Source organism: Gopherus flavomarginatus, chromosome 3, assembly GCF_025201925.1.
Source record: "Gopherus flavomarginatus isolate rGopFla2 chromosome 3, rGopFla2.mat.asm, whole genome shotgun sequence".
Lineage (NCBI taxonomy): Eukaryota > Metazoa > Chordata > Testudines > Testudinidae > Gopherus > Gopherus flavomarginatus.
In genome coordinates, this window is record NC_066619.1 from 13,958,898 (window position 1) to 13,986,527 (window position 27,630).

General features: G+C 46.5%; 1 protein-coding gene across 3 annotated transcripts in view; it reads right to left on the reverse strand.

The window, feature by feature from the left end:
* Nucleotides 1–27,630, reverse strand: part of ST8SIA5 (ST8 alpha-N-acetyl-neuraminide alpha-2,8-sialyltransferase 5) — a 113,933-nt gene that overhangs the window by 10,934 nt on the left and 75,369 nt on the right. For all 3 annotated transcript variants that reach the window (XM_050944751.1, XM_050944749.1, XM_050944750.1), the window contains 4 exons: nucleotides 22,918–23,010; nucleotides 14,293–14,379; nucleotides 12,835–12,979; nucleotides 131–243 (listed from right to left, as the gene is read on the reverse strand). In XM_050944751.1, coding sequence (XP_050800708.1) covers nucleotides 131–243; nucleotides 12,835–12,979; nucleotides 14,293–14,379; nucleotides 22,918–23,010 — 438 coding nt within the window. The remainder of the gene's footprint in view (nucleotides 1–130; nucleotides 244–12,834; nucleotides 12,980–14,292; nucleotides 14,380–22,917; nucleotides 23,011–27,630) is intronic.

Below are 27,630 nucleotides of genomic sequence, written 5' to 3' on the forward strand. Positions count from 1 at the left end.
GGATAGTTCATCAGCTGGACCATTTGTTCCATTTTGGCAATTCCTATATTTCAACATAAGAAAGAATAGATGTGTGAGCTTTTATTTAGTACTATACAATGCTAAAAGAACTGTACTATAGGATGATTACCGAAATACGAAATCTGCACTGTCAATTTCCCGTCCACATCTGCTGTTCTTCAGAATCCCTCCATTCCCAACCACAGCACATTTCTTAAATTGGGAGCGATAGTACGGCATATCCTACAGCAAAACGAGAACAAACCAGTTACTTTCCTGTGACATGCACGTGGCAGCAGTTCCCTTTTCTGCAGCTGTATCTTGAATGCAAATCAGATGGATGGAATAATAATAGGAAATTATCATATGGTCCAGTAATCCCATAATACATGTTTATATGAACTGACATGATCATTCCCATTGTAGTTAGAGAGATGCTGTGGGAAACTGGTTCAGAAAAAAAAAAAAAAAAAAAAAAAAGTAAGAACACCTGAACCTTTAGCCAATATCTAGAACTGAATGTGTAAGTTTCCATAATGTTAGAGATGTTCTTACACTTCTAGTTTCCAGATGGGGACCAAAACCAGAGATTCATTCTATCATAGGCATTATATTATAAATTGCCTAAAAAATACTGCTCTTATGATATTTCTGTCCTGATTTTACGTGCCAGAATATCTGATCCCATGAAACACCTGGTCTAGTTTAGAAGATTCAAGAGGTCTGCATAGTTCAGAGAAAGGGAGAACGTTTGGGATCTTTGTCAGAACTGAACCTGGATTCTGGATCTCTCTTCCTGTAATAACAGCATCATAATTATTACTTACTAGAGTAGAACCTCAGGGTTACGAACACCAGAGTAACAAACTGACCAGTCAACCGCACACCTTATTTGGAACCGGAAGTACACAATTAGGCGGCAGCAGCACACACACACACACACACAAAAGGCAAATACGGTACAGTACTGTGTTAAACATAAACTACTAAAAAAATAAAGGGAAAGTTTAAAAAATATACATGACAAGAGAAGGAGACTGTTTCTGTGCTTGTATCATATAAATTAAGATGGCTAAAAGCAGCATTTTTCTTCTGCATAGTAAAGTTTCAAAGCTGTATTAAGTCATTGTTCAGTTATAAACTTTTGAAAGAACAATGATAACATTTTGTTCAGAGTTACAACCATTTCAGAGTGACAAACAACCTCCATTCCCAAGGGTCTACTGTACTGGTACTGAGGCAGTGCCCAGAGGCCCTAATCAGGGATTGGGCCCCATTGTGCTAAGACCTCTACTGTCATAACACAAAGATGGTTACAATTTAAGGCCCCGATCCTGCAAAGACTTCTGCATCTGCTTCAGCTTAAACACCATGGCCCATTGAAATCAACGGAAGGAAGGAGCCTAGGTACCTTTGAGGATATGGGCCTATGAGTCATCCCACTGGAGTCAACACAACTATTCACAATGCATAAAGTTATGCACATGCATAAGCCTTTGCAGGGCTAGGGTCTAAGCATCAAGCATCTCTTCTATATCCTAAAGGATAAAATTCTGCTCTCAGATGAATGTATGGAGCAGCCACTGAAGTTAATGAGAGTTATAATCACATATCCAAGGACAGAATTAGGCCCTTAGGGTGTGAGAAGTGTGAGGAAAAGCTCAGGAGAGCTGACACCCTATGAATACGTAGAGACATGCTTATATAAGCACGAGAATGCTCCTATTAGCACATACATATTTTATAAGTAATCTCATAATGAAAAATACATCCAGATGGAATAGTGATGTAAAATTAATATCTAGGTGATTATTTATAGTGCACTACACATGTTGCACATAAGGCATGAGGCTGAAGGACATACAATACAACTGTCCATCTCAGAAAAGCAATAACAACCCCATAGATGTGTGCTGCTGGGCTGTCTTGTTACTCTTATACAACAGAATTTCCTAGAAATGAATAAATAATGGGAAAGGGTTTTGGCTAACATTTATCCAAATTCCAAAGTAAATTTGATTTGACTGTTTTCACTTTCCGCACACCTACAAGCCCTACTGATTACTCTCAAAATAAATAGAAATTTTTCAGCTCGATAGTCACTGAAAGCTGACCACAAATTGTCCCTTACATTGTAAAATGTGCAATTCACAATTTGTACTGTGCTGGTTAGTTACATAAATCAGGTGGTATTATTGCTGGTCCCTGACTGGGTCACTAATGCAACAAACCCACACAGGCCCTGATTCAGCAGAGCACTTAAACACATGCTTAAATTTAAGCATATGCCTTCATCCTCTTGATTTAATGGATTTAATCATGTTTAGAATTAAGCATGTTCTGACATGCTCGGAGCAACTGCAACTGGATTACTCATGTGCCTAACTTTAAGCATGTGCTTAAGTGCTTGGCTAAAATGGAGCCATACTGGGTAAACGTGAGTCCTTCCTTATGCGGAGGTCCCGCACCGCACTTACGCACGACAGAAGTCTTGTGTGAAGACTGTTCTGAGGGCATACTTGGAACTTAAACAGTGTTTAAACAGAACCAGATTTCAGGCATGTAAAATTCAAAAGGTCGTGGAGGACTTTTTAACTAAGGTTCTCGGGAAAAGCCGACAGGAGCAGAGGAGCACATGGTTTGGACAGAGACATCCCTGGGGAAGGATTTATTGAAGGGGATACTCAACATCCCAGCAAAGAAGAGAGGATAGAAGTTGATAAAGAAAGGGCAGCAACTGAACAGAAACAGTCAAACAAAGAGGAATCCCATTCAATTACATCACAGGAAGGCAGACAACTAAATACTGACAAATTGTGTAAGTGCTTGAAAGTCTAATACAAATGCAAGAAGTCTAAATACTAAGATAGGTAAACTTGAGTATCTAGTATTATATGAGGGTATTGATATAATAGGCATCAGATACTTGGTGGAACGATGATAACCAAAGGGACATGGTAATACAGGGTACAAAATACATAGGAATGAGAGTAGGTCATGCTGGTGGGAGAGTGGCACTATATGTGAAAGAAAGCATAGAGACAAATATAGAAAAAATCTTAAATGAATCAAACTGTACCATAGAATCTCTATGGATAGAAATTACATGCTTGAATAATAAGAGTATAGCAAGAGGAATATACTACTGACCACCTGTCCAAGATGGTGACACTGATTGTGAAATGCTGAGGGAGATTACAGAGGCTATAAAAAACACAAAACCCAATAATAATGGGGGATTTCAATTATGCCCATATTGACTGGGTACATGTCACCTCAGGAAAAGATGCAGAGATAACATGTCTAGACACCATTAATGACTGATTCAATGGAGCTGCTAGTCCTGAAATCCACACAGGGGGAGGCAATTCTTGATTTAGTTCTGAGTGGCACACAGGATCTGGTAGAAGAGGAGTATGTAGCTCAAATGCTCAGAAAAAGTGACCATAATGTTATTAAATTTAACATCCTTATGAGGGGGGGGAAGATATCAAAGAAACCCACTACAGTAGCATTTAACTGCAAAAAGGGGAACTAGACAAAAATGAGGAAGCTAGTTAAAAGGAAATTCAAAGGAATAGTCACACAAGTGAAATGCCTATAAACTGCATGGAAACTATTTTAAAACACCATAATAGAGGCTCAAACTAAATATATACCCCAAATAAGAAAACAAAACTGTAAGACAACCAAAAAAATACCACCATGGCTAAACAATGCAATAAAAGAGGCAGTGAGAAGCATGAACCCTAGCAAGTCAAAAAAGTATAATTAAGCAGCCCCCCCAAAAAAGTTTGAAAGGCAAGTAGCAAAAGACACAAAAACTAACAGCAATTATTTTTAAAATACGTCAGAAGCAGTAAGCCTGCCAAACAACCACTGGGCCACTGGACAACCAAGGTGCAAAACGAGCACTCAAGAAAGAAAGGGCCGTTGCAGAGAAGCTAAATACATTCTTTGCATCGGTCTTCACTGCAGATTATGAGGGAGATCCCAACACCTAAGCCATTTTTTTAGGTGACAAATCTGAGGAACTGTCCAAGATTGAGGTGTCAATAAAAGAGGTTGTGAAACAAACCTGGTGACAAATAAATCACCAGGAAGAGATTATATTCACCCAAGAGTTCTGAAGGAACTCAAATATGAAATTGCAGAACTACTAACTGTGGTATGTAACCTATTGCTTAAGCCTCTGTACCAGATGATTGGAGTGCAGCTGATGTAACATCAATTTAAAAGAAAAAAAGGCTCCAGAAGCAATCCTGGCAATTAAAAGCCAATAAGTCTAACTTCAGTACCAGGCAAATTGGCTGAAACTATTGTACAGAATAGAATTATTAGACACAAAGATGAACATAATATGTCGGAGAAGAGTCAACATGGCTTTTGAAAACTCCTCACCAGTCCATTAGAATTCTCTGAGGGATTCAGCAAGTACATGGACAAGGGTGGTTCAGTTGGCCCTGGACTTTCAGAAAGCCTTTGACAAGGTCCCACACCAAAGACTCTTAAGCAAAGTAAGCAGACATGGGATAAGAGGGAAGGTCCTCTCATGGATCAGTAACTGGTTAAAAGATAGGAAATACAAGGTAGGAATATATGGTGTTTTCACAGTGGAGAGAGATAAATAGCAGGGTCCCCAAAAAATCTGCATTGAGACTTGTGCTGTTCAACATAGTCATAAATGATCTGGAAAGGGGAGTACACAGTGAGGTGATAAAGTATGCAGGCAATACAAAATTGCTGAAGATAGTTAAGTCCAAAGCCGACTGGTGCAGAGTTACAAAAGGATCTCACTAAACTGGGAGGGTGGACAACAAAATGGGAGCTGAAGTTTAGTGCTGACAAGTGCAAAGTAACGCCTCTTGAAAAACATAATCCCAGCTGTACGTATAAAATGACAGGGGTCTAAATTAGCTGTTACCACTCAAGAAATATCTTAGAGTCATCATGGATAGTTCTCTGAACGCATCTGCTGAATGTGCAGCAGCAATCAAAAGAGTTAAAAGACGGTTACACACCTTTGTAACTGTTGTTCTTCGAGATGTGTTGCTCATATCCATTCCAGTTAGGTGTGTGCACGTTCGTCGGAAAACTTTTTTACCCTAGCAACACTCGGCGGGTCGGCTGGGCGCCCCCTGGAGTGGCGCTGCTATGGCACCGGATATATACCCCAGCCGACCCAGCCACCCTTCAGTTACTTCTTGCTGGCTACTCCGACAGTGGGGAAGGAGGGTGGGTTTGGAATGGATATGAGCAACACATCTCGAAGAACAACAGTTACAAAGGTGAGTAACCATCTTCTCTTCTTCGAGTGATTGCTCATATCCATTCCAGTTAGGTGATTCCCAAGGCGGATTACCTAGGCGGAGGCGATTACCTAGGCGGAGGGGTCGGAGTGAGATGTGGCAGCATGCAGAACTGCTGCACCAAAGGCTGCATCATCTCTAGACTGCTGGACCAGCGCATAGTGCGAAGCAAAGGTGTGGACCGATGACCAGGTCGCTGCGCGGCATATCTCCTGGATAGGCACGTGGGCCAGGAAAGCGGCTGATGAAGCCTGAGCTCTCGTTGAGTGAGCAGTGAGATGGCCCGAAGGGACATGAGCCAGGTCATAGCATGTGCGTATGCACGCCATTACCCAAGAGGAGATCCTCTGGGAGGAGACCGGAAGACCTTTCATCCTCTCAGGGACTGCCACGAACAGCTGGGGGGATTTCCGGAAGGGCTTTGTCCACTCCATATAAAAGGCTAGCGCCCTACGGACATCTAAGGAGTGTATCTTCTGCTCCTGTCAAGAAGAGTGAGGCTTCGGAAAGAAGACCGGGAGGAAGATGTCCAGGTTGGTATGGAAGGCCAACACTACCTTAGGGAGGAACGCAAGATGAGGTCGCAACTGTACCTTGTCTTTGTGAAAGACAGTATATAGCGGGTCCACCGTAAGTGCCCGAAGTTCTGATACCCTTCTGGCCAATGTAATGGCCACTAAGAAGACTGTCTTCCACGATAGGTACAGGAGCGAGCAAGTCGCCAATGGCTCAAATGGCGGAAGCATAAGTCTGCTTAGGACTAAGTTGAGGTCCCAGGTGGGGGCAGGGCAGCATATTGGGGGGTGGAGGCGCTCCAGGCCCTTAAGGAACCTGGTGACTAAGGGGTGGGAAAACACGGAGTGGCCACTTTCCCCAGGATGGAATGTGGAGATAGCCGCCAAGTTCACCCTCAGAGAAGATATCGCCAGGCCCTGCTGCTTAAGCGACCAGAGATAGTCCAGAACTACGGGAATCGCGGCCTCAGAAGGAGCAACGTTCTGCGTTGTACACCAGCAGGAGAAACATTTCCACTTGGCCAGGTACGTGGACCGAGTGGAAGGCTTTCTGCTACTAAGGAGAATATGCTGCACCGGGGTGGAACAGCATAACTCCGATGTGTTCAGCCATGCAGGAGCCACACCGTGAGGTGAAGGGCCTGCAGGTCCGGGTGGCGAAGACTGCCGCGGTCCTGCGTTATGAGGTCTGGAAGGAGAGGCAGGGTAACTGGGCTGGCCATGGACAGGTCGAGCAGGGTGGTGTACCAGTGCTGTCTGGGCCACGCTGGCGCAATCAGAATTAGGTGCACTCTGTCCCTGCGGAGTTTTACTAGGACTTCGTGAACCAGAGGGAATGGTGAGAAGGCATAGAGCAGGTGGTGCCTCCATGACATGAGGAATGCATCCGTGATCGACCCCGGTGAAAGACCCTGGAAGGAGCAAAACGCTTGGCACTTCCTGTTCATGCGAGAGGTGAACAGGTCTATGCGGGGAAACCCACACCTCTGGAAGAACGAATGAATAATGTCTGGTCTTATCGACCATTCGTGGCAGAGGAAGGATCTGCTCAGCTGATCCGCCAGAGTGTTCCGAACCCCTGGGAGAAAGGACACTACCAGGTCTATTGAGTGGGCTATGCAGAAGTCCCAGAGTCGAATGGCCTCTTGACAGGGTAGAAGAGTGAGTCCCTCCCTGTTTGAAAATATAATACGTGGCCGTTGTGTTGTCTGTAAACACTGAGACACAACGGCCGTGAAGATGTTGCTGGAATGCCTGACATGCGAGGCGGACTGCTCTCAGCTCTCGGACGTTTATGTGGAGCGTCAGCTCTTGCGAAGTCCAAAGGCCCTGTGTGCGAAGGTGACCGAGGTGAGCCCCCCAACCGAGAGATGACGCATCTGTCGTCAGGGACAGCGAGGGCTGTGGTGGATGAACGGTAGCCCTGCACACACCAGGGAGGGAGTTAGCCACCAGTCGAGGGAGCGTAAGGCGCTCGGGGGAACTGTCACCAGAATGTCTATATGGTCCCTGCTGGGATGGTAACCGAATTGAGCCACGTCTGGAGGGGCCGCAGGCGGAGCCTGGCATATTTGGTCACATAAGTACATGCGGCCATGTGGCCGAGTAGACCGAGACACGTGCGAGCCGAGGTTGTTGGGGAGTTCTGCAGGCCTCGAATGATCATCACAATCACCTGGAAACGTGGCTGAGGGAGGTAGGCCCTGGCTCGAGTGGAGTCCAGGGTTGCCCCTATGAATTCCAGCCTTTGTGTGGGGACCAGGGGGGACTTTTCCGCATTGAGGAGGAGCCCCAACCGGGAGAATAGGTCGTGATTATGCCCACGTGCTGTCGGACCTGAGTCTGGGAGGTTCCCTTGATGAGCCAGTCATCCAGATATGGAAATACATGTATCTGCTGCCAGTGGAGGTAGGCGGCGATGACGGCCATGCATTTCGTAAACACCCTTGGGGCCGTGGAGAGGCCAAAGGGGAGGACAGTAAATTGGAAGTGCTGGTGATTGGCCACAAAGCGGAGATACCTCCTGTGTGGAGGGAAAATGGCAATGTGGAAGTATGCGTCCTTCATGTCGAGGGCGGCATACCAGTCTCCAGGATCCAAGGACGGGATAATAGTCCCCTGGGAGACCATGCGGAACTTCAACTTGACTAGAAACTTGTTGAGGCCTCGCAGGTCTAGGATAGGCCTGAGGCCTCCCTTGGACTTGGGAATCAGAAAGTAGCGGGAGTAAAACCCCTTCCCCTTCTCTTCTGAAGATACCTCCTCTATCACTCCTGCGGCGAGGAGAGATTGCACCTCTTGTAAGAGGACTTGCTTGTGAGAGGGGTCCCTGAAGAGGGACTGGGTTGGGGGGTGGGAAGGCGGGGATGAAACAAATTGGAGGTGGTATCCTTGTTTCACCGTGCATAGGACCCAGAGATCTGAGGTCAGCTCGGACCACGCCGGGAGGAAGTAGGAAAGACAGCTGGAGAAAGGAGAAGAAGGATCCTGTCCTGAAACTGGTATGCTGTCCTCGTGCGCACCTTCAAAAAGGTAGACTTAGGTCCCGGAGGTGCCTTTAGGGGTCCGTGGTTTTGACCCCCTTGGGGCCCGGACTGGCGCTGGCGGCCACCCCGCCCGCGCCTTCTACTGAAGTCTTGCCTGTGCTGGGGCACAAAGTACGGGCGGTGGGGTTGAGGCCGGAAGGGTCTACGTTGGGTCACGGGGGTATGGATGCCCAACGAGCGCATGATGACCCTGTTGTCTTTTAAACTCTGCAACCTGGGGTCAGTCTTCTCAGAGAACAAACCCTTGCCATCAAAGGATAAGTCCTGGATGGTGTATTGGAGCTTGGGTGGCAGGTTGGAGACCTGGAGCCAGGAGATACACCTCATGGTGATACCTGAGGCTAGAGTTCTGGCTGCCGAGTCGGTCGCATCGAGAGAAGCTTGGAGGGAAGTTCTGGCTACTTTCTTCCCTTCTTCCAGGAATGCGACAAATTCTTGGTGCAAGTCTGGGGGTAGGAGTTCTGTGAACCTACCCACCTCCACCCAGGTGTTGTAGCTGTAACGGCTCAGGAGAGCCTGCTGATTGGCCACCCGGAGCTGCAGGGCACCTGCCAAATACACCTTGCGGACTAGTAGGTCCATCCGCCTAGCCTCCTTAGATTTGGGGGCTGGTGCCTGTTGGCCATGGCGTTCCCTTTTGTTGACTGATTGGACAACTAATGAGGAGGGTGGACATACAGGTATTCGACTCCCTTTGCCGTAGGGGGAATGGAGGCTGGGGACTGCCATAAGGTGTCAGCAGTGGCCTGGATGGTCTTAATGAAGGGCAGAGCCACCCTAGTGGGGGTGTCCGCCGACAGGATGCTCACGACGGGATCCTCGACCTCCGGGACTTCCTCTACAGGGAGGTTAATGTTAAGTGCCACCCTTCTAAGGAGGTCCTGATGAGCTCTGAGGTCTATCGGTGGGGGCCCTGATGACGAGGTCCCTGCCACCACCTCATCCGGAGAAGAAGAGGATGACACTCCGGGGATGAGAGGGTCCTGAATGGCCTCTTGCTCATGGGTCGGTTCCTGCTCTAGCAGTACCGGGGAGCCTGGCGGATGGATCAGCTGCTCCTCTGTCCCAGCAGGAGGGGGACGGCTGATGGTAGCCTCAGGAGCCCGATGCTCTGAGGAAGCGGGGCGGGTCTGGGCCAAAGGAGCACCCTGGGCCTGGTGGTACGCCCAGGGTGTCCAAAAAGACCACTGTTGAGGTCCCGCGTCCTGAGACCGGACGTCCTGGAAGACCCCGGTAGGCACCTCCGTCTCATGGTCCTGGTTATAGTAACTGTCTGCGTGGGAGGACACAGACATCTGCCTGGATGGCCATGGAGGAGCAGAGAAACCTTGGGCTGAGGTTCCGATGGACCTCGCTCCCCTCTTTAGCGGGGACCGGTGCCGGTATTCAGCATGGTACCGTGATCGAGACCAGGATCTGCAACCAGACCGGTGCCGGGAGGTCGACCGGGATGTCGAGTCCCTGCGACGTGAGTGGCTCCGGGAGGTACGGTGCCTGGGTCGGTGCCGGGAACCAGAGCGGTGCCTCAAATAGCGAGGTGGGGAGCATGAGTCCGACCGGTGCCGCGAGTCTGACCGGTGCCGTGTAGAGGAACAGTGCCGGGACTGCGAGCGGCGTCGAGAGCGGGAGTGGCATCTCGACTGTGAACGCCTGCGGGACCACGATCTTGAGCGGTGCCGGTCCGCTGAGCCGACAGACGGGTGGTCTGGTCAGGGTCGGCTTGCCCAGAGATTGGATTACCCGCACCAGCGGAGTCGGGGGTAGCGGCAGTGCAGCATCCATGAGGGCGATCAGGTCTCTCACCGCCGAAAACGCCTCTGGCGTGGATGGCATGGTGAGCTCTACCACGGTACGTGCCAGGGAGCTATCAGGCACCAGACTCGACGGCCCTTACGGGACCGGAATCGACGGTGCCGATGTCGTCAGTGCTGCAGCGGGTATCGGCGCCGGGCGATCCGATCTAGGCGCACTCTCTAGCTGCGGCATGGGCGTCGCCAAGGCAGCAGGAGTCTTAGCCTTTTTCGGCCTCGGGGAGAGGGAGCGATGTGGAGTCCACTTCGGTGCCGGTGGCGGCCGGTGCCTGGAGTCTTTAGGCGTACCGGTGCAATCAGGTGCTGGGGGAGTGCCTCTGCTCACCAACTGCCCGGGGCTCGGTGCCAAAGGTGGTGGTGTCAAGGCCGCTTTCATGAGGAGCTGTTTTAGTCTGATGTCCTGCTCCTTTTTAGTTCGCAGCTTGAAAGCCTTGCAAATTGAGCACTTAGCAGTTGAGTGCGATTTCCTGAGGCACTTTAAACAGGAGTTGTGCGGGTCTTCTGTTGGCATCGGCCTGTGACAGGTCAAGCACGGTTTGAAACCCGGTGAGCCGGGCATGAGCTCCGGTACCGGGTGCGGGGAAGGGGCTACTCCCTGAACCCCGCTAACTAGTAACAACTAATTATACTATTAAATTAATAACTTACAACTAAAACTATCTATCTATATACAAGAACAACAACTATGTATACGACAACAACGAGAAAAAACTACGAGTAGCTAGGGAAGGTGGAGGTCAGCTAAGCCGCACTCCACTGTTCCAACGACCAACACAGGCGGTAAGAAGGAACTGAAGGGTGGCCGAGTTGGCTGGGATATATATCCGGTGCCATAGTGGCACCACTCCAGGGGGCGCCCAGCCGACCCGCCGAGTGTTGCTAGAGTAAAAAAGTTTACCGACGAACGTGCACGCAGCACGTGCACACCTAACTGGAATGGATATGAGCAATCACTCGAAGAAGAACAGAATGTTAGGAAACATTAGGAAAGGGATAGATAATATGACAAAAATATAAAAAAGTTACATTAGAATTGGAAAAGATACAGAATTGGGCAACAAAAACAATTAGGGGTATGGAATGGCTTCCATATGAGGAGAGATTAAAAAGACCAGGACTGTTCAGCTTAGAAAAGAGATAACTAAGGGGGGGATATGATAGAGGTCTATAAAATCATGAATGGTGTGGAGAAAGTAAATAAGAAAATGTTATTTACTCCTTTACATAGCACAAGAACCAGGAGTCATCCAATGAAATTAATGGGCAGTACGTTTAAAAGAAACAAAAGGACATACTTCTTCATTCAACACACAGTCAACCTGTGGAACTTGTTGCCAGGGGATGTTGTGAAGGCCAAGACTATAACAGGGTTCAAAAAAGAACTAGATAAGTTCCTGGAGGATAGGTCCATCAATGGCTATTAGCCAAGATAGTCAGGGACATAACTTCATGGGACTGCCAGAAGCTGGGACTGGACAACTGCAGACAGATCACTAGATAATTGTCCTGTTCTATTCATTCCCACCAAACGGGTAGCAGCCACTGTCGGAAGACAGGATACTGCACTAGATGGGCCGCTGCTCTGACACCAGTGTGACTATTCTTATGTTCTTATAACTTGGGGAGGGAATGAGCATTGGAGAGTAAAAGTGGTCTGGTGGCTGTGAGGGAGTAGCCTGGATTTGGGACTTGGGAGACCTGGATTCAATTATTTGCTCCACCCACCACAGATTTCCTGTAAGATCTCAGGCAAGTCACTTAGGCCCAAATCCTCAAAGGTATTTACATGCCTAACACCCATCAAGATTATTGATTTCAATGGAAGTTAGGCATCCAAATATTTTGAGGAACTGTGCCTCAGATCCCATCTGTTAAATGGGGATAATATCACTGCTTTACCTCCCAGAGATGTCAAGAAGATAAATACATTAAAGACTGTGTGGTGCTTGGATACTATGATAATGGCAGCCATATAAGAACTTAAGATCAATATTGTGCTGGTCCTCTGCAAAGGGATAAGTTTCAGCTATTTCCACAAACATACAGCTTGAAATTCGAGATGTGTGGGTTTGTTACATAATTCACAGTCACTGTGACATAAATTCGTTTCTGCTCTTAAATTTCAGTGTGCACTGAGAATTGTACATTGGGTTGTAATGTTCTTCAGGTCAAGGATTATTTGCTGAAGAAATCTGTGTATACATTCTAGTAAATACATTTGAGAATTCTGCAACATGTTCACAACCTGCAAACAAAAAGAAGGTAAAAATTACCGAGTTCTCAAATTTTCAAATAAGAATAAGAATCAGACCCAGACAAATAATGTGTTTAAAATACGTGGACATGTCGTTGTTGAGTTTTGGTCACTGAGCTTCATTATATGCTGATTTCTAAAGCCATTTCACTAGCCAGTTAACATGTGATCAGTAAATTTTGCAGTCAAAAGTATACACATTGCCTGCCAGCTGGAGCAGATGACAACTAGATAGAGGAAAAAACAAATGGAATATCATATGGAAAATGAAGATGCAGAATCAAGGATGCTTGCAAAAGTGTCAAATGTTGGTTAAAGCTTGACTACTATATAAGACTTTGTCCAATGCAGCAGCTATCGTGTGAGGTTTTAGCAAATGGATGCAGACATGTAACAGACCTTTGGAAACATTCTGAAGATTTCTTGATTGATATGGAAGGTTCCACTAGTATCCACTTCATATTTCAATTTAGTTCCCAGGGGTGTATTTTTCTGTGTGGTGAACAGAAAGGCAGGAGCATTGCAACATCTTGACAACGTTGACCTGTCAAATGAACAATAGGTGAAGAAGTTTACATGAACCAATAGCATGGAGTAAAGCTAAGAGTTACAATGAGTACTGAAACGGACAGAAATTGCTGTCCCAATGATGTTATGGTTAATGTGCTACTCTCACCATAGATTTCATATTAAACTTAAATATACAGAGGAGTGAGTGCTGTGTGCCAAAATGGAGTCAATTTCTTAGTTCACCTCTTTCACTTAATGCCTTTTCTACTTTTGTCTTTGCAACAGAAATCCTTGAATTACTCCCGCTCTTATTCCAGAGCACGGTTGTTTCTGAGCCAGTGCCTGTGTCTCTGATGCCTGTGCATCCACAGTGATAAATATATGTGCACAAAGCTAAAACAATGCTGTGGCATCATTCAGATATTGGCCCTACAGGACAGCATTCCAAAGCTGGGTTCTGAAATCACTGTAGAAGAACTTCAGCAAGGATATAAGATAAAATAGAGTGTTCTAGGGACAAATGACAGAGGCCTCTGGATACCAGAACAGCAGCTGAGGAGGCCAGAGAATGGCAATTGAGAAGGGTAATAAAGAAAGATAATAAATGGAATACAGAACTTACTATCAAGATTTTCATGCTGATGATTCTGAAGATTCTCAGCTGGTGTAAAGCAGTGTTACTACTGAAAACAATATAGCTGCAATCACTTACACCAGTTGAGAATCTGGTCAGCACCCTCGACGCTAGGAGCATCCTGATGAACTCTTGGTTTATGAGTGGAGCACAGCACTAGGAGGCAGGACTCCAGTGTTCTGTTCTATGGTTGGTCATTGACTCACAGTGATCTTTCATAATCTCTCCAGGGCCCAGATTGTGCCCCCATCTCTCTTCTCCCTGAAACATGCGGGGGGGATCCTCAGCACAGATTTCCCCTCCTTCATAGGTAGGGTGACCAGATAGCAAGAGTGAAAAATCAGCACGGGGTGGGGGGGTAATAGGCACCTATATAAGAAAAAGCCCCAAATATCAGGACTGTACCTATAAACTCAGGACATCTGGTCGCCCTAGAGGGCAGTGAGTCTTAGGTGCCTCTATAGCATTCTTCCACCCTCACACCATCCCGCTACCTGACTTTTTTAAAATTAACAATAGCCAAAACCGACTTAAATGCATTGGTCTCCCCGATCATAATGAATAGTAAAAAGTAATAGCCTCTTTTGATGTTTTACTTGCTCTTTAATAATCACTGATATGTGATTACATTACTCCTTTACAATCGATTACATTGAAACTCACCCCTGTTAGTTAATGGTAGCTATAGTCTCATTAACAGAAACCTGTCTTACTTGAATAGGTTGGCTTCTGTCACATTCATCTCCCATTTGCACATCTGTAGGCTCTTCCATCTGTCAAACAATTCAGTTTGCTTCACCCTAAAGACAAAACCAAAGACTTCTGAGTGCACTTTTATGAAATGAACTTTTCTTTATTCATAACACTGCATTGATGAGGGCATGTAATGTTTATTTGGTAGGAAGAGATAGTTGGCCCACATGAATGCTCTCTGTGTAAAACCTAATCCTTATGTAAGACTAAAAGCACCCCTGTATTCACACCATAAACATTTTTGTAATAATCTTTGTGCAAAATATACTGTGATGTATCATTTAAAAACTACCACCACATGAATTGTCAGTATTCTTTTGTAATATATGTACAAAATGCATACTAAGAGTTCTGAACAGAAACTGAAATTATGACTATAATGTGTTTATCAGGCAAGTCTGGGGAGTGGGTAAACCGGTTTCTCAAAGACAAAAGACAAGCTGATGATGCTACCCATGTGTCAAAGTTGACTGGCAATTATGTGTCAAGTGGCCATTCTTTGCCAACAAAGTGGGGCAGGAAAAAAAGGTGATCTGCATTTTGGCAAACAACATAGAACCTTCTTCACCACAAGACTCCATGTCTCCTTCCTTATAGCTGGGATGAACTTTTTCCAGGGGTAACCCTCAGGAAAATGCTTTGCAAAGGGTGACTGGACTATAAACAGGGTCAGCTCCAGCTTTTTTGCCACCCCAAGCGGCAAAGAAAAAAAAAAAGAAAAACCTAATTGAGCTGCCACCGAAGAGGAAGAGACGGCGTGAAGGACCCGACACCAAATTGCAGCCGAAGACTAAAGCAGAGCGCTTAAATTGCCACCGAAGTGCCGCCCCAATAATGGATGGACTACCACCCCTTTCTATTGGCCGCTCCAGGCATCTGCTTCCTTCGCTGGTGCCTGGAGCCGGGCCTGACTATAAAAGTTAGGGGCAAAACCACCCCAGGTTATTACTCTTTCACTTAACAAGACAAAGGGACCAGCTCTTTGACTTTGAGGGGAGGTCCTGACCTGAGAATTTGGTCAGCCACATTGCTGAGAACACGTGGTAAGGATTTTACCTTGAACCAAGTCTACTTTGTCAAGTTTTAGCTAATAGGAAGCACTTTATCTTTATTTCTCTTGTAACCATTTCTGCATTAATGGCTTATACTTGGACTCACTTAAAATCTCTCTCTTTAAATGAACTTGTTTTATTTTTAATCTAAAAAAATTCAGTGTTGTGTGTAAACTGAACTGTTTGGTAACATCAGTTAAGAGTAGAAAACTGTTGACTATTGACCCTTTACAGGGGCAAAGAACCTTTAATATCTGAACTGCCCAGGAGAAGGCTGGGCAGTGCAGAACACACACATTTTGGAGGAAATTAGGGACTGGGAGTATGTTGGGGTCACCCTGCAAGTAGTAATCAAGGTTGCTGGAAGCCAGAGTGCAACTCGTGTGTTGCTGCCAGGCTGCTGGGATCAGAGGTGTTAGACCAGGGCTACTGTTATACATAGACACTCAGAGTGTGACCTGCTTACTGGCAGGCTGCTTGTGAGTGGCCCAATGTGGGAGCTATAACAGCAAAGCATGGTGAGGCACACCTCCCTCGCCGGTCTGGATTGCACCCTGGAATGGGACACTATGGTTCTTCTTACTGTTATTATTTCTACTACAGTAGTGCCTAAAGGGCCCCAGCCAGGATTGGGGCTCTGTTGTGCTAGGTGCTGAACAAACACATTCCCTGCCCCAAAGAGTTTACAATCTAAATAGATACGGCAGGCAAAGAGCAGGAGAGGAAAGAGAGGCACAAAGAAGTGAAGTGACTCACATAAGGTCATGCAGAAGTCAGTAACACAGACAGGTACAGTCCAGAACTGTCCAAGTCCAGCGTCCTGTCCACTAGACCACAAATGTTATACATTGACATTAAAGATAGACCCTGAAGTCTGATTAAGTAGTGGCAGTTAATGTCAATACTCACATCCTATTTATGCCTGTTTCTCTTTTAATCACACTTATACTTTCAGATTCTCTTCCTTCAATTCTGAAAGAAACCTGAACATTTAAAAAACAAGGTGATCTCTTGTGTGTGATTTTTCTGGATTCCATTTGGCAATGATGGCTAATTTATGGACTCACAGAGATTAGATCTGGAAAAGATTTGGGGAATGTGATGCCCAGTTTCTTTAGGTCCCTTTGAAAATCCCATTCTCAAAGTATAAAGCCTCAAGTTCTCCTCTGAGGCCTTGTCCACACTAGGAATTTCAGCCATCAGGGTAGCTGCAAACCCCTAGTGTACATGTAAAGCCACTATAAACTGTGATTTCCACCCCTGCAACTTAACCCTGCTTGAAACTGGGAGAACAAATTATTGTTTATCTTGCTGTAGCATCTAGGAGGCCAGTCATAGAGCAGGACGCTTTGAGCTAGGCATTGTACAAACACAGAGCACAAAGAGGACCCCTGTCCCAAACAGCTTCAGTCTAAGGGTACGTCCAGACTACCCGCCAGATCGGCAGGTAGCGATCAGTCTATCGGGGAACGATATATCGCATCTCGTCTAGACGCAATATATCGATCCCCGAACACACTCCCTTCGACTCCAGAACTCCAGCAGGGCGAGCAGAAGAAGCAGAGTCGACGGGGGGAGCTGCAGCCGTTGATCCTGCGCCGTGAGGACGGGAAGTAAGTCAAAATAAGATACGTGAACTTCAGCTACGCTATTCCCGTAGCTGAAGTTGCGTATCTTACATCTACACCCCCACCCTCCGCCGGTGTAGACCAGGCCTAAGTAAGCTATCCTGATGCCAAATGAAACTGATAGATGTCTTGCTTATCTATGATAAGGCTAGGTCTACACTGGAGTTGGAAGTTGTGATTCCCAGCTTGCGTGGACAGACCCGCACTGGTTGTACTTGACCTAGAACCTAAAAACAGCACTGTGCACGTGACTGCATGGGCGATGGTTTGGGTTAGCCGCTCAAGTACGTACACAGGACCAGGTAGGATTGTACTTGGGGCAGCTAGCCTGAGGAGTTGCCTGTGCCACCACAGACACACTCCTACTCTTAGACACTAGCTCAAGCACAGCTAGCATGGGTAAGTCTACGCGAGCTGGGAATCACACCTCCCCGCTCAAATGTAGATGTACCTGCAGCAATGCACTGGGATAGCTACAATGGTGGCTGGCCACTGATGGCTGTAACCAGAGCATCTCCTCAGTGCAGGCAATGCCTAAGACCCAACAACTACTCTTGACGTTAATGGGAAAAGTCCCCGCTGATGTCAAGGGAGGTTGGATCAAGCCCCTAGTGCACCTCTTCCAGTTAAAGATTTTTCCCAGCTGTATTTTTTGCTAGTGCTTTGCCCACTCTAGTTTGAATTGTCTCCAGTGATGGGACTCTCTCCACTGCCCTTAGGGAAACTATTCCACAGTCAACATTCGGAAGAATTTTTTTTCTGATATCCAACCTCAATTTTCCTTTGCTTAACTTCATGCCATTGCATGTGGATGTACTGTAACACATACTTTCTGCCTTACAACCCAGCCATAATCCTGCATATTAGCCTACAGCTGTGGAGGTCATAGCCTCACCATTATGGCAACTCTGCGGACTTCAATAGGGAAAAAAAAAGAGCTTTCATTGGGAGAATCAAGAGAAAATGTACTTAAGAGTGGGAAAGTTCTCACTGCTCAGTTATTTCATGGAGCAGAACATAAAATAGCCTTCTGCTAAGAGTCTGAGCCAGACTGGTCTGTAGATTTGACATTAAAAGATTGTCTTTTATATCTTCTGGGGAAAGGAAGAGGACTTCAATGGTCAGCATCATGGGACTACCTTAAAGCTCTAGAAGTTGCTCCTACCTACCTAGACGAGTTTGTGTGTGATCTTTAGTACCTGGCACCTAGATACACCTCTACCTCGATATAACACTGTCCTCGGGAGCCAAAAAATCTTACCGCATTATAGGTGAAACCGTGTTATATTGAACTTGCTTTGATCCATCAGAGTTCCCAGCCCGCCCCCCCCACAGAGCACTGCTTTACTGAGTTATATCCAAATTCGTGTTATATCGGGTCGCGTTATATCGGGGCAGAGGTGTACCATGGTGCCAGGGAACTCACAAATATCTAGGTAGAATGGATACATGATGTCCCTTTTTGGACTTTGATGAAGTTTGAGGTCTCTTGGAGGCTGCTGGATCTTGGTGCATTCTCTTTGGGTTTGAATGCTCCCTATGCTGGTTTTCAATAAAATGACAAGGGTCTTTTAAGAACAGCTTTATATTTCACACTGGTGTAATTTAGGGCTTTCCAGAGTGTGGAAGTCACTCTTAAAGAACTAGGTCATACTGTACCTTCTGAAGCACATCAGAGCATGCTAATTTGGAAATCTTCCATTATCCCTGAGGGATAACTAAGGGGAAAAGAATATTCCACATGCACATTAGAAGAACCCAGCATGGCAAACAGAGCTTTGCTATGTTAAACAACATATGGTATCACCGTAATACAAATAATTTATAACTGCATATCCTAGGCTAATTCTATCCCATTAAATTGGAATGCCACTGGATAAGATACAGAGCGGTGATTTTCTCTATGCCCTGCAATCAATATAAGAGAACACGATTCTAGCACGCACCCCGGCAAGATGTTCCTATTCTCACGATTTATTTTTAAGCATTGTGAGTCAGCAAACTAGACAAAGTTGCTATGCCTATGTCCTTCATCCAGTGCCAGTTATAGGGGAAAAGGCAGCAGCCAGCTTTGTTATCTGTACAGAGTCAATGGGGGAGGTGTATGTCCAAGATTCATGCAGAGCTGTAGCAGCAAAGTGCTGTTGCTATTGTGTTAGATGGCTGTTTTCATCAATACTTTGCACATCTAGAACTTTTCATCTGAAAATCTCAAAGCACTTTACAAACAATAATTAGGCCTATGAGTACGTCTGTATTATCACTGGGGCTCTAAGCACCCAGAGGCAGGAACTTTGTCTTTTATACCTGTCTATAAAGTAACTAGCACCATCCAAATAATAAGTAACTACAATCCCCAGTTTCCAACCTGAGGCAGAGAGGTTAAACATCTTGCTCAAGATCACACGCTAAGTCAGTGGCAGATCTGAGAACAGAGCCAATGAATCCTACTTCCAAGTTAACCTGCTCTAACCTCTAGAGAACCCAGTCCCTTGGACAAATAGCTGATGAATGAGTGGCTGAGCTGTAGGCCTACTGCTGCAATGGCTAAAAGAAATATATATCTTTTATGAACCAGCCGCAGGTTTTTTCTGAAGCCACGACAAGTGCGAGATTGACTCCAGTAAATCCCACAGAATGTTCAGATAGCAACCAAGTCTGCAGGTCCTGCTCATCCTTTGCTTGAGATTCTCAGCTGAATGTCTGCCTGGGGCTGGAATATGCTGTGAACGGAGGCATGGGTGGTGCATATCACTGGCCAGGGGAACTCGCCCACGCCCCGCCTGGAGGCCCCCTCCTGCTTCCAACTCTTCCCTCATGGCTCCAGCCCAGGCTGCTTCTCATCCCCAAAGCAGGCAGGGGCAAGAGGTGGGGCAGGCCAGCTGGCTGGTGGCCCGAGGCATGACTGGTGTGGGTGCTCGAGCCGCCTGTCTAGCATCTGCGGGCGCTGGGGAGAACTGGCCGGTGCAGCCCAGGGCTGGGACAGGGGAGCCAGCGGCTGGGGCCAGCCAGTAAGCCAGGACTCGGGGCGGCTAGTGCGGAACTCCTCCAGCCATGGTGGGGCACTCGGGGCTGGGGAGGGGGACAGGGCCTCTGGCAGAAGGGGCAGGGTCAGGGGCTAGCCTTCACGAATGGGTAGTTCATGCGCCACCCATGGATAGAGGCATTTTGTCCAGGATCATGTGTTAAAGGCCAAATGTGATACATGTCAGAAAACATGAAAGATAGAAGGTAAGGGGAAAGCTGTCCTTATAACTATGTCAATTACAGACACTCCCTTTAAGAGGGTATCAGTGGGCCACACAGGACCACCAAGGGTGCCAACATAAAGAATGCAAACTGCAGAGTTTGGCATGGACCTGCCAATCACACTACTGAAAGCATGCCAGAAATATCCGAAGAGTAGTGTGTGTTGGGTTCCTCCTCCTTTCCCTTCCTCATCTGATCTGCCAGCCAGTATTTTATCTTGTCTTTGTCTTGTCTTAGAACAAACGCTCTTCAAGGCCCTGATTCAGCAAAGCACTTGCTCACATGCTTAATTTTAAATGCACAAGTGGTCTCGTTGAAGTAAATGAAATTTAAGCACATGCTTAAACTACTCAGCTGAATTGGGGCCCAGGACAGGAAGCATGCCTTGATCTGTGTTTAACAATAATAATACCTTGCTCTCTCATAGTGATTTGATTTTCATCAGTAGATCACAAAGGGCTTTATAAAGGTCAGTGTCATTACCCCCATTTTACAGGTGGAGAAACTGAGGCACAAAGAGTTGATGGTGTCCAGTTTGCAAATTAATTCCAGTTCTGCAGTTTCTCATTGAAATCTGTTTAAGTTTTTTTCATTGAAGAATTGCCACTTTTAAGTCCGCTATTGAGTGTTCGGGAGATTGAAGTGCTTTCCCACTGGTTTTTGAATGTTACAATTCTTGATGTCTGATTTGTGTCCATTTATTCTTTTGCATAGAGACTGTCTGGTTTGGCCAATGTACTGGACACTATTAAATTAGGCCTGAATAAAGACTGGGAGTGGCTGGCTCACTACAAAAAGTAATTTCCCCTCTGCTGATACTCACACCTTCTTGTCAACTGTTAGAAATGGGCGACGTCCACCTTGACTGCATTGGCCTCATTAGCACTACAAAAGTAATTTTCCCTCTTGATAGTCACCTCTTCTTGCCAACTGTTGAGAATAGGCCACTTCCACCTTAACTGAATTGGCCTCGTTAGCACTGACTCCCCACTTGGTAAGGCAACTCCCATCTTTTCATGTGCGGTTATATATATACTGCTTACTGTATTTTTCACTCCAGGCATCTGATGAAGTGGGTTTTAGCCCACAAAAGCTTATGCCCAAATAAATTTGTTAGTCTCTAAAGTGCCACAAGGACTTCTCGTTGTTTTTGCTGATACAGACTAACATGGCTATCTCTCTGAAATTGTTTTCAAGGTGACATTATTTTTAATAATAAATAAATTTTTTTAACCAATACCTGGGCTGTTTTTCATTTACATGTGGAACCTCTCCAGGATTTGTTACAGTTTTGTAGAGAAGACTTTAAAATTACTTTGTCTAGGTCAAAGTCCTCTTCTCATAGCTTAGAACTCAGTCATAGGGTATGTCTACTCTGCAGCTGGAGAGTGATTCTCAGTGTGGATAGAAAGGCATGCATTAGAGCAGGGGTCGGCAGCCTTCGGCACACGACCCAGCAGGGTAATCCGCTGGTGGGCTGTGAGACATTTTGCTTACGTTGACTGGCCACTGCTTCCCGCAGCTCCCGTCAGGGTCACCCAGAGGATTCAGAGAATTTGGGGGCCCCTTCCTTAAAAAAAAGTTGCAATATTATAGAATACTATATTCTTGTGGAGACCCCTGTGGGGCCTGGGGCAAATTGCCCCACTTGCCCCCCTCTCTGGGCATCCCAGGCTCCCATTGGCCAGGAATGGCGAACCACAGCCACTGGGAGCTGCAGGGGGCCGTGCCTGTGGATGGTCAACGTAAACAGAATGTCTCGCGGCCCACCAGCAGATTACCCAGATGGGCTGCATGCTGAAGGCTGCCGACCCCTGCATTAGAGCTAGTGCACTAAACATAGTGGTGTAGCTAAAGATAGCTCAGGCAGCTGCCTGGGAAAGCCGCCCGAGCATGCACCTAGGCAGTCCAGGCAGGTCTGTACTCAAGAGGCTGCCTGCATCCAGCTACTTTTCTATTTTTAGCATACTAGCTTGAGCAGAACTAGCGCTTGTCTGCCTGCACTGGGAAGCGTGCTTCTGGCTGCTACATGGACATTTTCCTATTGTGCAGTTGTTTCATGAGCACAGCTCCCTAGGGTATCAATGGGAGTATGTGCTGGACATGTACTAAGGAGGCCTGTAGTGAAAATAAGGAATATGCACTGTGGACTGAAGAAGAGAATTTTGTCCTTACATCAGTTATTATTTTACCTTTTTATTATGTTTTAAAACCCCTTTTCAGGGATGTATAATCCTCTTAGGCAACTGATACATTTCCTGACGTACCTGTGGGACCATACAAGACATTCTGATACTGCATTGATCAAATGACAGAATCATGCTATGCTACTGAATTGTTTAAATTACTTGGCAAATGAAAACACACGATATGATCTCAGTAGAGGGCCCTGAGTAGACTATTAGAGATGAAAACATGGGCTCCTTACATTAATCAAATTCAGGCGGTGGCACTGAGCCTGGCCCGACGCCTACTGAAATGAATGGAAAGAACCCCGTTGCCTCCACTGGGGATCAAGTTCTTAATCCCCATTACTTTGACATGGAAGCTCAAAATCCCTGCTCCTTGGAGATGTGTCTTTATCCCCCTCATTATACGTGTGTTTGTAACCTGTCTGACAAGGCAACCATCTTATAAAGCAATTGCTCATACTTACATAGAGAGCACTTTCACCTCAATGATATCCTGTCTTAATTCCAGGCATTTGGTGGAGTTGTATTCAAAAGGCCCTTCGTAAAACTCAAAGTACCTAAGGAAGAACAAGGACAAAAATATTAAAGGTTACAAAAAATGTTAGATTCTGAAACCTAACTTTGTTTATCAAGGGAAGCATGCCTGAAGCCAATACCAGTGTTCCCTGTTCCTTTTAGGACTGCAAGGTCTGGCCCCAGGATAGAGCAAAGTTATTACACAAAAGCAAAACACTGGGACCATCTGTGACTGCAAAATGCCAAGTGTCCCTGCCCCTTTAGGAACTCAAATGCTAATGGTCAGATTTTCAAGAGAGAGCTCTCACCACCACTTTCCAGTTAGCCAGTTTAAATAAGTGGCCAGGTTTTCAAAACTGCTTAGCGCCTGATTAGGCACCTAAGTGAAGTCATCATATTTTCAAGTGGTCAGTACCCAGCAGCTCCCACTAAAGACAAGGACAGGAGTGGGTTGCTGCTGGGTGCTGAGCACTTCTGAAAATCTGTCTCCCTTCATTTACAGGCCTGAATGGGCACAAAGTACTTTTTTAAGATCTGCCCCGGTGTCTTTTCATAGGATGAAAGCTACAATTTCTACATGACAGGAATAGCATTTTGAGTTTGGTTCTTCTTGTTAATATCACAATTTTAAGCAGTTGACGTTTTCTTTGGATTCCGTCCCCACCCCCCTTAGTACATGTTTTTGATCCGAGATCCTTTTAATTTAGAAAACAAAGATTTAAACGGTAAGAAGTGGATTTAATCATTTAAGTGGATTTACTAATCTACATCACAAATAAGAGTAGACTGTTAATCAAGTTTTTGATGAAAACACAGAAATGAAAACACAGCTTTCTCAGTTAAACCTAGCTGCACTATTCATTGGGCTGGGATGAAAGGGCAAATTAAATTAAATTTCAGATATTCAAATTAGACACCAGAGGGAGCCCACGCTGTCTAAGAAATTTAATGAAAACACTGGAACTACCAAAGGCAGAATAATGATTTCAAACCAAGCTCTCTATCTGCCTACATCTTTAAGTACCATTTCATCACTGCAAGTCAGTAAATCAAAATCATTTATCTTTTAGAAGACACAGTCTAGCCTAAACAGAAGTTATAGGCTTAATGTAGAAATTATTGGGGAAATACTATGGCCTGTGCTATGCAGGAGGTCAGACTAGATGATTATAATTTTGTCTTCAGGCCTTAAATGCTCTGAATATATAACTACAGACTTAATTTACTATGCATTTGTATTTTCCATAAGGAAGAAAAGTACAAGGGTTTTCCACTTTGTGGCCATATATTGGGAATACAACTGGAATGTGGGTTGGTTCCTAACACATTTTTAACATTATTTTAAAGTAAATTGGCATCAAAATTCTAAGTTTCCAATAACTGTTTCTTTGAAACATTCATGGAAAAAGTTACTTCTCTTGGTAGTTCAAGCAATTAGAAGCACCTTAAATTTTGGGAACCCATCTTGGGACATCTAATGTGGAGAAGTAATGAGCATTCATAGCTCCAAAAGAAGGTAAGGGTGTCTAGGGCCTCATTTATATTCAAAGTTACACCAGTCTAACCTTACATTGACTTAACAGTTGATTTTGTTAATCAGTGCAAATCTTTTGTGGACACACTTAGATTTAAATCTGGCTCATGACAATTTATCTTAACTCTATAAGGAATCAGTTTTGGTATCACATCTTTTTGGGAGCAGAACTATGATGTGTATGCGGCTTCTCTTACCAGACTGAGGCTGCAGTCAGGAAACACTACCAAGCCCCACCAGTTGCTGCTGTTTTTGAAGCATAATACAGTGCACTTCCACTGCATATAGATAGGCACAGGAACTGAGTATTAATGACACCTGGGTCATCTGTGGGATTTGAACCCAGTCCCTCTAGATCTAAAAAGCATGCCGGACTGGCACCAGGGTTTCTCGTGCCCTAGGCGCACAGCCATTTTGCCGCCCCCCATGCTGATCCTGTGGCTCCGGTGGAGCTGCCGCAGGCATGCCTCCAGAGGGTCCGTTGGTCCGTGCTCCGGTGGAGCTGCCACAGGCATGCCTGCAAGAGGTCCACCGGAGCCACGGGAGCAGTCGACCGTCCGCAGGCATGACTGCGGCAGCTCCACCAGAGCTGCAGACCAACAGACCCTCCGCAGGCATGCCTGTGGCAGGTCAACCGGAGCCGCCTGCCGCCCCCCCCGGCAAAATGCCACCCCCTCAATAATCCTGGAGCCCTAGGCGATTGCCTAGGCTGCCTAAATGGTAGTGCTGGCCCTGAAAGCATGGCTCACTGCTGCTTAAGCAGTGGTTCTCAGCCAGGGGTCTGAGGCCCCCTGGGGGGCCATGAGCAGGTTTGGGGGAGGGGGAAGCATGAAGTGGGGCCAGGATTAGACTTGCTGGGACCCAGAGCTGAAAGCCAAAGCCTCATTATGTGGGGTTGAAGCCCAGGGCTCTGAGCCTACCATCCGGGAATGAAGCTAAAGCCTGAGCAACTTAGCTTCATGGGAGCACCTGTGGCATGAGGCCCCAGGCAATTGCCCTGCTTGCTACCTTCTAATGTAAGTCCTGGCTTTTATACCCAAACAAACAATTGTGGCCATGGAGTTTTTATAGCATGGGGGGGGACACTCTTTACATGGTCTGAGCACTAGAGGGAGACAATGAGCCAGACTGTATTCATGGGGATTACCTGTACATACTGCAGAGTCCCAGACTGTCCTTGCAATGGCTATGAACATGAGCCACCCTTCTCTCCCATTGGCCTCTGCCACCTGTTCTTTCTAGTCTCTCAATAGTAATAGGAGATATCCTATCTTCTAGAACTAGAAAGGACCTTGAAAGGTCATTGAGTCCAGCCCCCTGCCTTCACTAGCAGGACCAAGTACTGATTTTTGCCCCAGACCCTTAAGTGGCCCCCTTCAAGGATTGAGCTCATGACCCTGGGTTTAGCAGGCTAATGCTCAAACCACTGAGCTATCCCTCCCCCTCAAGACAATGCTGGTAACACAGTAAGCCAGGGTGAGTGATCAATGACAGTATTTTGCTGTAGTACAAAACAGCAACTATAATCTGCGGGCCTGACTCTCCTCTGACACTAGATTTTCAACAGCGCAGCTCCACTGAGTTCACTGGAGTCACTCCTTACTTAGACTGCTGTGAGCGAGAGGAGAGGGCAACCCTGAATATGCCCATTTCACTCCACAGCTAGAGGATGCAACGCAATGCCATGCCAACGTCCACCACAAGGTAGGCACGACTCAATCTGTAGGGGCTTATGTGGGACACAAAGGGTGTGTAGACCTGGTGCTGGCCTTCTGCACAGGGGTGAGTATCACCTCAAATGAAGAGAATATATAGTAAGTCCCTGGAGACTGAAAGAAATTGTTAAAATCCAGATGAACACTCTTCTTTCCGTGCTGTTCTGTGTCAGTTTCCTAAATTAGAGAACTCCAGCTCCAGTGTCAAACAGCTCACGTTACCATATGGTAATCCTGCAGGGGGAAGAGGGGAGCTGGCTTCCATCTGAGAGGGAGATGGCACTTTATGAGCTATGTATGAAATGTCCTGAGTCCCAGAGATCCCCCTGGATCATTTCCTGTTTACACAAACAGCCAAGCCAGACACTGAGAAGAGAAAGGATGTGTTATAAACCAAGAGGAATGAGATGAGGGAAGGGATTATACTAAAATTAAACAGTGCCTACAGGATGAAAGGAAACCCCAGTAATAGTACTGCATTTCTAACAGAGGAAATCCATTATATAACAACATTTGAAAAGATTAGAGGGCCATGTTGTGATCCCCTTATTCTCCCTGAGTAGCACCTCGCTTTTCAAACAGCCTCATTGCTTTCAGCACGATCTTGTGAGAACAAGAGATTCGCAGCCTGGCTCCTCGGACTGGCTGCTACACAGGCAGCTGGTGAACATATTTCTTGAGGGGCTGAGCCACCTGACACTCACCTCGTATTGGCAGCTCTGGCCTGCAGGGCTGGGCCCAGCTCTCTGCTCCGTTGTTCTTGCTGCTTGCTGATTCATCGCCTGCCACAGTATCACTTGATGATAGGGTAGCCAGGTGGCTGGTTTTCGATCAGAGCGCCTGGTTGAAAAGGGACCCTGGCGGCTCCAGTCAGCACTGCTGACTGGGCCATTAAAAGTGCAGTCGGGGGTACAGCAGGGCTAAGGCAGGCTCCCTGCCTGCCCTGGCTCTGTGCAGCTCTCCCGGAAGAGTCTGGCATATCCCTGCGTCCCATAGGCACAGAGGCAATGAGGAAAGCTCCGCGTTCTGCCCCCATCCTCAGCACTGACTCCGCAGCTCCCATTGGCCAGGAACTATGGATAATGGGAGCTGCAAAGGGTGGCGCCTGTGAACATGGAGGTGCCTGGATGCCCCGCCCCCTAGGAGCCAAACATGCTGGCTGCTTCTGGGAGAGCTGGAGTGCACACCCCAACCCCCTCCCACACCCTAATTCCCTCCCAGAGCCTGCACCCCAACTCCCTGTTCCAGCCCTGAGCCCCCTCCCAGATTCCACACTCCCTCCCACACCCCAAGCCCCTGCCCTAGTCCTGAGCCCCCTCCCACACCCAAACTCCCTCCTGGAGCCCACACCCCCCTCCCACACCCCAATCCCCTGTCTCAGCCCTGAGCCCGCTCCTGCACTCCAAACCCCT